Raw genomic sequence first — 12,376 nt, 5'->3', positions numbered from 1 at the left:
TTATTGTTTACAATGAACGATTTAAACGTTTTTGAACGTTTTTGTTTTTTTGACGCTGGGGTTTGGAAATTTGAAACGTTTCTTCTGAACGTGTTAAAACGCTCAAACTCGACTATTTTAAATAGACGCTGCCGATGGACAATTGGAATCATAGCCAAGCTAGACATCGAAGTGTGAACATCCTCGTCATGCCGAAGAAAAGTTTGAAGAATGCTGCAAATAAGTGTCCTGGCCGTGGCCGTGGACGCTGACGCAAGGACGATCCATTATACCGACGTCTTTCAGCCGATGAGTAACTTAAAAGTAACGTCTGTCGACGTGTGGCAACGATCGCGTAACGTGCCAACAACACGTTAATCATAGGTAGGAAATAAGTTTCGGGTACTCTAAACACTACCTCGGCGTGTCTCAACTTATGATTAACTTACAAGTAGCATGTGTTGACGTCTGTCAACGATCACAGACCGTGCCTACAACTTGTGGCCAGCGTAGCGGAACGTGTGAGTCATACGCCGGCATACGTCGTGAAATTTCCAGCATGAAAAAATTTGAGGACAACCGAAAAGTACAACGTTTAAAGCCAACGTACAACGACGTATGGCAACGTACTACGACGTATGCCAGCGTGCTCTCAATGTTATCAAAACTTACCCATAACGTATTCAACGTGTGCCAGCGTTTTAGAAAAAAAATTCAAAAATCGGCATACGTTGGCTAAAACGTCAAGGTGTGACCGGGCCTTTAGCGAAGAAACAATTTTTACCGAGCACGACCTCCGACCTGTATACTTCAAAATCTAATCAGTTCATCTTTTCATCATAATACTGTACATACTTGTACCAACTTTGACTTCGATCCTTTCAGCCATTCTTAAGTTATTGTGGGAAAGAAAACCTTTCAGGGATGGACAGACGGACGGGACAACCTGAAAATATGCCGCCAGCGACTACGTCGGCAGAAGCATCAAGATAAAGCCAGTGTTAATTTAATTCATCCTTAAAAATAATTTTAAACTGCAACCTGACTTTAGCAAAATTCTGATAAAGGAAATAATTTTACGACAGAACATTTCAGAATCTCCACAAGTTAATGGGACAAAATGACCACTTTAAAACAAAAGGAGGAGAGTTGTGGGGGATGAGGATGAATGAGGGGCAAAGGCAAAAGGTGTAGGAAAGGAAAAAGGTTTGAAGGGCTGATGACATCTATAAGAAAAAGTAAACAATCTTCACCAATTTTGTTCAAAAGAAGCAGCAGAGGTCGTGGATTTGAGCCTTCCAAGACTGCAGCTTCCAGCTCAGGACAGCGGCATCCAGCCGGATCTCGGGCATCAAGAATTTCAATGACAACATCCGCGATCATCAGTGCCTGCAAGGACCAGACACACAGTACTCGGTCACCGAAATAAAAAAAACTGTCAGGACGTGAAGCAGAAAAAGGAACAAGTCACGCTAAAATGTATGTTACGGCTCACCCTCTTGCCTTGCCCCTCACCAACCTCCTTCAACTTTCCAATGTGTAGCCCAACACAAAGCCTAGTACATTGAAACAATGGCATGAAGTTCAATAATTCTTTAAAGTATTCAGGTGTATAATACTTGTAATTCAGGATGTCGGAAGAGCTTCCGTATAAAAATGGTGACATTATAGGTCACGTGGTTTGGCAGCCAGGATTTTTTTTGAAGAGCTGGAAGGGCACTCGGTAGAGCGTATACCTCCGCCATGTAGTGGCCTGATCCATGAGAACATATCGGGCCCAATACATTTTTGAAATATCATGCTGTGCAGTACTATATCGTTTTTTGGCCTCATCTCTCAATGGTGAAGAAGCACTTTAAAAATTAAATAAATCTCATATCCAGATCCAGATTCGGATCTTCACCAAAATCGAATCAATTCGTTCTTGCCACACACCCAACCTCTCCACCAAGTTTCTTCCGAATCCGTCCACAACTTTTGGAGATATCGTGCTATGTTTCGGTTTAGCCCAATCGCTCAATGGTGAAGAATCACTTTAAAAATTCTCGTAGTCGGATCCGGGTTCGGACCTTCAACAAAATTAAATCAATTTGTCGAGGTCACACACCCAAAATGTCTACCAAGTTTCATCCAAATCCATCCTCCACAACTTTTGGAGATATCTTGTACACAATCAGACAAGCAGACAGAAAGGGGTGGAAACATAACCTCCTTCACCTTCGGAGGTGGAGGTAATAAACATTTTAAAATCTTCTTCTCCAGAACGGCTTGACAGATTGAGGGGAAACTTCACCCACATGTTCCCCAGGTCTTGGGGATACCAGGGAGTTCATGAATAATTAATAGGTCACATGGTCTGGTAGTGATATTGGTTTGAACGAAATTCTTAAAAAAACAAGAATAATAAAAATCTCTCTCTTGAACCTCTTCATCAATCGATGTGAAACGTCATAGTTATGATTGAGTAGTCATGTGGAACATATTGTTGCAGTTCTCGGAAACGCATGCATCCAACAGATAGTGGTCCCAAGACAGTTATTCCATTAATATACGTGAAGATAGTCCCTTTCCTTTTGTCGAGCGGGATAACAGGGGCGTGCATTGCGATGATCTCATAGCTAGGTTTGCTTACGTAATTTTTCTTCATTTCTGATTATTCCTGAGGTAAATCTGAGCCACGTGCACCTTCACTGGGAGATGGGCCCTCACGGAGGCCAGCACGTAATTAACAGCGCAGAGCCCTCGTTCTCAAGCGAGCCCTAAACCCAACGTGTGCAGCGAGTCATACAGTGCCCTTGGCAGTCCGGGATTATCGACTCGAGCTTCTGATGATCTGGGGAAGATTGCCGGTTGCACTAAAAAGGCATGCGAATGAATATCTCTTAAGAGGCTGCACGAATGGTGTTTTTCACAACACAGGAAACACAGCCAGTACGACGCCCACGCTGCATGAAACACGTACGGAGGCCGATAAAGGCGACTCAATGCCACGTTGGGCGGGATGCGGGTGTGCGAGGTAAAAGAAGATAGTTATTGTTAATATTTTTGCGTTAAGTCTGCTCTGTGTCCGCTTTTGTAAGTTGATTGTTTATTTGCTGCACCACACCTCTCCCCCCGATCCCTGCACAACACACCCCAAAAAATCTTGATCGTGCAACATACCTTTCTTCACCCATTGTAATAAATCATGATGAGGAATGTTCCCTGCTCGTCTTTGTGGTTTCTTTCGTTGATCCAGCATGGTCCGAATCCTAGTTTATCCGGGATTTTATCCCCAACAATCCGTTCCTTTTAGCTGGGACATCCTTGGCAGTGTCGCTCGGCTGCATTCGATCCAGAAAAGTGATCTGGTTTGGACAAGGCATACCGAGGGCGTGTTCCCTGGTAATTAAATCAAGTAATTAATTAGGTAACCCGATTAACCCATAGACGGGAGGACCCAAGGTCACGCGGTTGAGTTATTGGCGTCCACGGTCGGTTAAGTGACCCGCCGCATCACAGAATTATCCGTGTGCGACGGCCTTCAATTCCGGGGAGTCTGATGGGAGCCGAGATAGCTTTCCCCCACATAGTGATATTCTCACCCGACCCCCCGGCCCGCAACAATGTTCTAAATTTCAACCTGATCGGACGTATGGTCTGGTCTGGCAGCCAGAATTTTTGAATATTTCAAATCAAACTTGGTACAAGTATGTATAATGATGTAATAATGTGGGGGAAGGCATATCTGGCGACATTCTGACGTCGAAGGTTGTCGTTCTAGTTTAAAAAGTGTTTTTATTTTTCTTGTATAGTATATCGATTGTGGTTATATAGCCCAGATAGATTCCAATTGCACTTTACACCAAAGGCCTGAAGCATGAGTCCTACATCTTTACAAAGGTCCATGACACCATTGGCTCCAATCTTTCGAGATTGGACGATCATTTTAACTTTCGCATTAGTCGTTTTACACTGAAGGGAAGGGAAAGTTATTGGGAGGGTATGCGAATCGTGAATATGACCACTCCGAGTAAGTCTTTGCCTTCGCACAAGAGCAGCATGGCAGCCGAATGATGCCTAAGGTAAATAGGTACGCCTTCACTGGAATGTTCTTTAAACCGCTAATAAATAACCTTATCGAGGCACTCCGAACTAGCTCCATGCAAGGTGTTCTGTTTCACAATGTCCTCATTTGAATCACTATTAGCACAAAACTAACAACTTATCACGTTGCCTTTTTAATTTTATATCATAAAGAGTGGTGTTACCAACACCATAGCGCTCCCTCAGGTTCTGCACCAACTCGCCTATATCTAATTTCTGCATAATTTCAGCTTTGTCTGAAATTGTAAGAGTAACGCACTTCCTCTTCACACCACTAAACTCAGCACCATCACTTTGACACTTGTTGGACGACATTATGAGGGCAGAATACGGCAAAAGCACAGAAACATGTCGCGAAAAGCACGGAGCGGAATGCCTGTGAAAAAAAAGCTGCTTGAAATAATCGTACAAATCCAATAATTACCGTACGTCTGGCAACCTTGGCACTGCGGATGTGCGGAAGTTGTTTGTTTTCTCGAAGTTTGAATTTTGTTTTGAGTTTGGGATATTTCAGATTTTGAAATTTCGGATTTGAGAGTTTTCACTGTTTTCCGATGGACACTCGATCTCAGGACGTTTCCTATTATAATTTTTCTAACTTGTCTTTTTCACTGTTTGTTGGTTTAGCCTGGGAAAATGATTGCACACAGGGGTGAAGAGAAGTGGGGGAAATGAAAATGCTCCGGCAGATAGAATTTTACACAAAAGAGACAATTTTACACACGTTCCTCACAACAGTATTTTTAACCAATAACCTCTTCTCCAACAACACCTACCTTCTGCAACTCCTTCACACAGTAATGCACAGTATTCTGACCAGGCAATACTTGGTGCTTTTGTTTGCTCTGCAGGGGCAGAAATGGAAATAGAAATGGAAAGAATATAAAATTCCAATATCAACAGAAGAATAACAATTTCAATGTTGCAAAAGAGATTTCTTTGCCAAAAGAACATACCTTCTGCAACTCTTTTGCACTGCGCTGCACAGTATCCTGACCAGGCAATACTTTGAGCTGTTTGCTCTGCAGTGGCTGCAATGGAAATATAAGTAAGAATGATACCTGCTATGGAAAACAAGAATATAGATAGAAATGCTGAAAAATACTTCTCCCCTCCCCCACCCCAACATCAAACCCCCTCCAAATACCCCAGAGCACTTTCGAAGTCCAATATTGTCGGCTTAAAACCATTAGAGGATTTGTTCTAACATCACAGACCTCACTGTAAAGTTCCTCATAAAGTGGGGATCTGATAATCACCCAGGTGGTTTGTCGGTCTTAAGTAATTCCATTGAACATTTCCTCCACCACGAACCCATCTAACCATAAAGAATGCGAGTTCTCTCCAGTCAAATAGCCCACAAACTGCTGTTCTCTCTTGTCTGATTGCCCACATTCTTATTGGTGACACCATACATACCTCACTCTCCACCATCTTACATGGACCCATAACGAAGAAAACAAGAAAAAGAGCAACCAGAGATTGCAGACCCTCACCAGAACTTTTGTGTGGTGTTTGTGTAGTTTTGTGTGCTGGTGTTATGTAATTTGAGACGTAATTACAACTGCGATTTTATAACTGCTGGCAGTGATGACCACCGGGTACCAAGATGTCCCACTTTGATCGGACACCTGACCCTGACCCATACTTTTCATGAATATTAAATTGAATTTAGAATGGGATTGTAAGAAATTCAATTCAAATCAAATGGAAGACCAATAGGTACAGTCCTGCATTGGAGTAATCAGAAGGAACCCAAACATTTCTTCACTGGACACCGACTTATTAACGGGAAAAGTTTCTGGCTGACCATGAAACCGCTTTAAAATAATGCCCATGCTCTTAATTCCTGTTCCGCCCAAACTCGCATCGATGAGGTTTGTGCTTTCCATCATGTCGTTCATATTCGGTCAAATACCATTTGTGTTCAAAGCAAGCCTCGGACAAGGGCTCCACGATTAAAAGCGCTTCCTCGATACCAAGAAAAATGTTCGGCCCTGTAAGGCATTTGTACATACTACAAGAACATGTTGTTGACATTTGAAGGCAGTCGTTTCCATATCCCTTCTCTACTCTGGATGCTGTTGAGATCAAGGTCCTGAGCTTTTCAAACCAAGAGACAGGGCCAAAGTTCTCATCACAGATAAATCAGTGCTCTCTTGATATTTCCTCTTTTCTTATCTGGTCTTGCACATCGTTCTCTTTCAGCCTTCTGCAATATGCAATGAGCCAGTGCCGATTATTATTCTGTAGCTTGTTTTATATACTGTACGTCGATATAATAACAAGCGCGTTGAAAAACTATTTACATTCCTAATATATCTCAAAGGTCGTCCCACAAAGTAATTCAAATAATATGCAGAAAACAGGTCATTAATATTCATGACCCTGGAAATACTGCAGTCAATGTCAAAGCACATGTGGCAGTCGGTAAAGAGGGTTGGTAAAGGAAAGGAGGTCAGATGAGGAACTGCATGAACCGAATATGGCAATGATTTTATGTAATACAATTTGAAGAAGTTTGGGGGGGGGAGAAATTGACAGAGAAGGGGTGGAGGAGGATAATGAGAAGGAAAGACCTCTTACTTTTAATATTCAACTCGGTCACCTTATTCGGAGTATTCAACTTGTCTTTGGCTGAAAGCTTTTTTCACTCAACCGCAGGTGTTTTACTTTTTCCCTTCGTGCATTCTTTCGCTGCTCCTTTGCCTTTTCAAACTGAAAAAAGAAAAGAAGTTAAAACATGGTGATGGAAACAAAATTTACAAGGAAGATGAAGAAAGGGACCAGAGCTGAATGAAATAGGTTTATAGTGAAACCCACGAACACAGCAAATCCCAAATGTCAAGAGAAACCTAAATGGGGAGGGGGAGGGGGATGAACAAAAATATTGGCATCATCCCTCACCTTGCGTTTTCGCTCTTCTGCCATTTGCAAAATTTCCTCCTGAAACGGCGCTGAATTTGGCACACCTGGATCTTTCCTCCGTTTCTTCAAGTTCACATTTTAAAGAGCAATCTTGAGTTTATTAAATCAACATATTCAGCAAACGTATTTGGCTTTAAGAGAGCAACTTGATGTTTTGCATTGGGTTGGCCACGAAACCCGGCCTGACTCAGTTTGATGACAAAGCCTTTCAACAAACCGCTTTAAAACGTCCAATTTTCTCCGGAATTTTTTGCATACGAGTCTTGAGAGGAACAAGTGATAAAAACACCACAAACTTCTGAAAGTACAAAATTAGAGCAAAGTTACATCATTAAAAATTCACCATTTATTTTTGCGAATAATGGGTCTTCCTTTGGATGTCTGGATAAAAGAAGTTCTACTATACAATCTATATATAATGGAGCAAGTGTATGTGATTATGTATGCATGTACGTATATACGCTCTTCAACCATTGGTTGGACAGCTGACCTGACATCATCCACAAGTCTAACGTGAAATACTTAACCTAAAGTAGGGCAGGTGCTCTGCGAGTATTAATAATAATAAATGAACAAACATCCATAAAATCCTCTGTTCAAAAGAATGCTATATTTAAAGCACCAAAAGTTTCCAGCACTTTTAAATAATGTTAATTTCACATTCTAACAGGTGTACAAACTCTGGGTACATGTAACAGATTTACATTTCTGATAATATGGAGGTGATTCGATGTTACATTTACCCGACCCCACTGTGAAATGAAATAAAAACTTTGATTAATTAAATTAATGGGGTTAGTGCAGGCATGACAGACCAAATGGCCTCTTCAAGTGTCCAACTTACTTGTATTATAATTATCCTCTTTTGTACATTTTATCATCCAATAGTTAAACATATTGTGGGACATGCCCTTCAATCCTCTTCAATTCTCAAAAAATTTGGTTTTCTCCTTCTATCGGTCACCTTACTCCCTCAACTGGATCGTGAATAAACCTCCTTTGTTACCAATGTACAGTTACTGGGCAGTATGGAAAGAATCCTGAATGAGAGACGATGGTAATTACCTCCACCACCGAAGGTGAAGGAGGTTACGTTTTCACCCCTCTGTCTGTGTGTGTACAGGATATCTCAAAAAGTTTTTGTTTGTCCACACAGAACTTTCGTGTTTTTCTCCGGAACCACTTGTCGAATCGAGACAACTTTTTCAAGATTGGTGCGACTACTCATGTCGAATGTTTTAATGATAATTATGATGCCATGGGTCACGTGGTGTTGCAGTCATATTGGAAAAACAGAAAAACTTTGGACATCTGTATCTCTGAAACCGTACCAAGGAAAAAATGAAACTTGGCACATGGCAAGTACTCCTCATTTGGAACGAGTATGATTTGTTTTATGATATCAGGGGTGCTCTCGTTAAGTCATAATTGCATATGTAGAACACCACATCCGATCAGTATGAAAAATTTTGACGGTCATCTCGGGATAAAATGGTCCACAGAAAAAAAACAAAAAAAACATATCATGTCATCGGTCACATGATTCGGCAGCCATATTGTTTTTTTTGAGAAAACCTTCAAAAATCTTCTCTGAAGTGGCTGAACAGATCGAGGCGAAACTTTACACGTATGACCACCTGTCCATGAGGAACAAAACGGTCACACATATGATGTCAAAGGTCACGTGGTTTGGCAGCCATATTGGATTTACGCGAAAGCCGATAAAAATACACCACTCAAAAGAAGTCCTGGCAAGGGCTTGCAATCTCTGATTGCTCTTTTCTTGATTTTTGAAGTGGTTCTTTACGATTGAGAGATAGGGCCAAAAACGATATCTCAAAAAGCATTGGGCCCGATATGTTCTCATGGATCAGGCATTATGCAGTGGAGGTATGAGCTCTACCGAATGCCCTTCTTGTTGATTCTGGGTTTAGTTTATCTTGATGATAAAACCAAGAGCATCAATCTTATCATTCAATCAAATCAAATCTTAAAATCAATCCTATCAATCCATCAAAATCGAACAATCCAATCACTTAAAGACACGATGATCAACCAAGTGCTTACAAAATCAAGAGTCTATCTTGATGATACTCTTACAATCCTGAGAGCAATGTACCCATCTTAATGTTTGAACAGCTTGCCAGGTGAAGCCCTTATCTCTACTACACAAGCTGACATCACAGAGCAATTCATTCTTCCTGACTTTAATATACTTGACATCCACAAATAAAGCAGTGTTCCTGTAATAAAATAATTGCATTGAAGTATTCTCGATTAGGTTTGCAATGTCAATTGATATTTCAAAATATAACCCTCGGTGCCTTTAATGATGGGTGGATGATCAAACAACGATGGGCAATTATCTCTTGGCAAGAATTAAAAGCAGGTAAATAAATTAAATCTCACCTTTTTCTCGATAAATATAGTTTTGCAGAACGTCTCACCACGTGCACTTTAGTTTGCTTGTACTGAGCAAAACAACACGTTACACAATGAACCTTATTCATGCAAAAACGGTCTAATATGCCTAAAATTCCATGAAGATTTTTAAAGGTTTACATCAAACATTCTTTTAAAAATAATTTCTTCTTCAAAAACGTTCAATGTTGGATTTGTTCAGGAACTATTTTTTCGTCAACACATTGGTGTACCCATGGCTTGGGAAAAGTGTGTGAAGTTTCCCCTTAATCTTTCCAGCTGTTCTGGAGGAGAGGATTGTTAAACGTTTACTGCATTTTTCAACAAAATCATTTATTCTTTAAAAAATGTTTATGTTTCAAAAAAAATAAAATAATAATAATAATCACAGGTGTCACATTTTTTGGAAATTATTTATGTGTGAATGAACACCCCTTATCCCCAAGGCTTGGGGAACATGAATGTGAAGTTTCCCCTCAATCTGTCTGTGTATAGTTGGGCACTGCAGATCACTCCTGAACAAAACGTGCATCACCTCATTTCTTCTGCATGGGTCGTAATCAAAACGTACCTTTATTTCATGAAAGACGACGCATTGTTCAGTCTTCAAATGTACACCAGAGGCTTAAAGCTTAAGGCCCTAGGCCTGAAACTTACAAGTGATGACCAAAATGGCAAATTTCCAGTTAAAATTGTGGGTGGAGGCAGGCAACCCAAGTTCTGCCCTGGACAGATGGAGCTACGGAGCGATGGGCATATAATATTATAGTGGATGATATGTACAATGATACGTGCATTTCATGTGTCTGATGGATGCAAATTGTTCATGAATAATGAATCTGCTTACGTATTTAGTGTTGCCACTCCTCAAAACATCAGTTGTTGCAATCACCACATAAATGTGTGACAATGCAGTTCTGCAATATCAGTGTGGAACCCCTGATACATTGCGCTCGGCGACATTGTTCATTCACACTCACAATTCAAGAAAAAAGTGCTTGGGTTTGTTGTCCATTTTCAGGAGAGCAACTTAACTTAAGCTCATGAAGGGACTTTTACATACATCACACTGACAGAACAAGGACATTAGGAGACATATCAGTGAACATATGAGGCCGAAGCACAAGGCGTGCTGCTCTCACATCACATAGAGATCAGTGGCTTCGGTGCTTGTTTGTAACCACCATTTCTCCAATATTGCTCCCTTTGCTCTCTCAGACCTTCCCCCAGCAACTCTGGGACTCGTTCTTGCAGTAACCCCCAAAATCCAAGCTCACAACACACCTCAACTCTTTTGTTCCTTTTTTCTCCCATTTGTGAAGCTGCTTCCCAGAGATAGGTGGTTCCGTCACACTCTTCCCTTCAGGGCTTCGAGCCTGAAAGGTACCACCATCTCATGCAATTCCCTAGCCAAACCCCTAATTTTTCTTTCCCTGTTAACTGCTGAAAGAAACCCACTGACTGTGTTTGTGTTTGTGCAGACTACTGTGTTTCCTCCCCTACTCCTGTTCCCGGGTTTGTACCCATTTGGGTGTCCGAAATTCCATGACTTTTCCATGACCTTGACTGATTTTTCCATGACCTCACACAGGCAGATTTTACTCACAACCCCAACCTCAACATACATCAGCAAGATTGCTTTAGCAGAGAAACAGAAACGACTGGTGTCGTTCTGTCAGAATATTGGTTGAGCTGTCCTGAGCTGCAGCTCCGCAATGCGTCAATGTGAAATTGCGGTCGAGTGTAGAATGAAAGACTTACAAACGATTCCCAGGAAGGGAACTCATTCGTGCACATTTGTTTTATTCTGAAAATAAAGCACACTTGTTTTCAATTTCCAATGGCCATTAATGAAATTCCATGACTTTCCAGGTCTGGAAAAGTGTTTTGTTGAATTTCATGACTTTCTAGCCATGTGTTTGTTCATTCCCTTGCTTATTGTATCCAACTGTTATTCCACTGTCAGTTTCTTGCCCTTTTACTCTTCGTCAAGCTCTTACCTGAGCCTTGATCTTGTACAAAATGAAATTATCCTGTGAACGCTGTTTAAAAACTACAAACGAGGAGTAATGGAAAGACGTTTATTATGAAATACAAGAATTATATTGACAATGAACGATTGAAAATAAACACCATGAAGATCAAATCTTTTTTAAACATCCATCAATTCCATGATGTGGAATAATCTATGATGATCCAAAATTCTAGCTTTTGCCAGACAGTCATTTGCAAATTGTCTGCACTTTACCCATTTTAGATTACAAATCAAAACTTCATCCAGCACTTTGTTGCTCATTATTGTAAAAGACAAAACAAAAAAGTATTAACAACTGCTGGAATCAATGAGTTATGCAGAATACGATGTAAAAGAGTAATTGCATCATCCTTGGACACGTTGAACACCCCGAGGACACACCAGCTGTTTGCATTGCTATACATTATATTACCAAGGGGTGCACTTGTACATCGTCATGCTGAAGCACCACATAAATGACTGGCCAAGAGTCTGTCATTCACAATATAGGGCTCTTCACTTAGAGGTAGAAATCTCTACTGAAGTCATAAGAATCATCATGTGATGCAGAGCTCTGTAACAAACCTTGGGTGAAGGAGAGTGGATTAAGCATAATAAATAGATATGTTGTAACCTTTCAAGAACCACACAAACAAAATTAGTGATGCCATTCACTGAATCATGAACCAGTGAAAATATGGCAAAAACCACTGCTCAAGCAATGACTATAACATCATGAACATTCAAAGTAAATTTGAGGTGGAAAGTACACATTATAATTACAATAATATAACAAAAGCAAGTTCACAGATGAATGCAATTCAAGTCTATTTTTATACGTGATCAGAAATTACCAAGATCCATTTGAAATAGAAATAGAAATAAAAATGTTAACTTTTGAACTTTATCACAGGGAGACAGACCTTGATTTTATCAAGGTTTGATGGT

General features: G+C 40.6%; 1 protein-coding gene and 1 pseudogene across 2 annotated transcripts in view; both read right to left on the bottom strand.

The window, feature by feature from the left end:
* Positions 1–7,071, bottom strand: part of LOC147018575 (guanine nucleotide-binding protein-like 3) — a 47,082-nt pseudogene extending 40,011 nt beyond the window's left edge. Inside the window, exons 1-5 of the transcript XR_015062837.1 lie at positions 6,973–7,071; positions 6,674–6,783; positions 5,022–5,096; positions 4,842–4,910; positions 1,233–1,368 (exon numbers count right to left, since the gene is read on the bottom strand). The product of XR_015062837.1 is annotated as a guanine nucleotide-binding protein-like 3 (transcript). The remainder of the gene's footprint in view (positions 1–1,232; positions 1,369–4,841; positions 4,911–5,021; positions 5,097–6,673; positions 6,784–6,972) is intronic.
* Positions 7,072–11,481: 4,410 nt separating this feature from the next.
* LOC147018574 (guanine nucleotide-binding protein-like 3) overlaps positions 11,482–12,376 on the bottom strand; it is a 78,594-nt gene continuing 77,699 nt past the window's right edge. Inside the window, exon 16 of the mRNA XM_085898363.1 lies at positions 11,482–12,013. Within this exon, the coding sequence (XP_085754489.1) occupies positions 11,949–12,013 (65 nt within the window). The 3' untranslated portion in view covers positions 11,482–11,948. The remainder of the gene's footprint in view (positions 12,014–12,376) is intronic.

Source organism: Eptatretus burgeri, chromosome 10 (genome assembly GCF_056783735.1).
Source record: "Eptatretus burgeri isolate ZD-2024b chromosome 10, Ebu_testis_v1, whole genome shotgun sequence".
NCBI classification, from domain to species: Eukaryota; Metazoa; Chordata; class Myxini; order Myxiniformes; family Myxinidae; genus Eptatretus; species Eptatretus burgeri.
The sequence above is the reverse complement of the archived record's forward strand: the minus strand, read 5'-3'. Positions and strand labels throughout refer to the sequence as shown.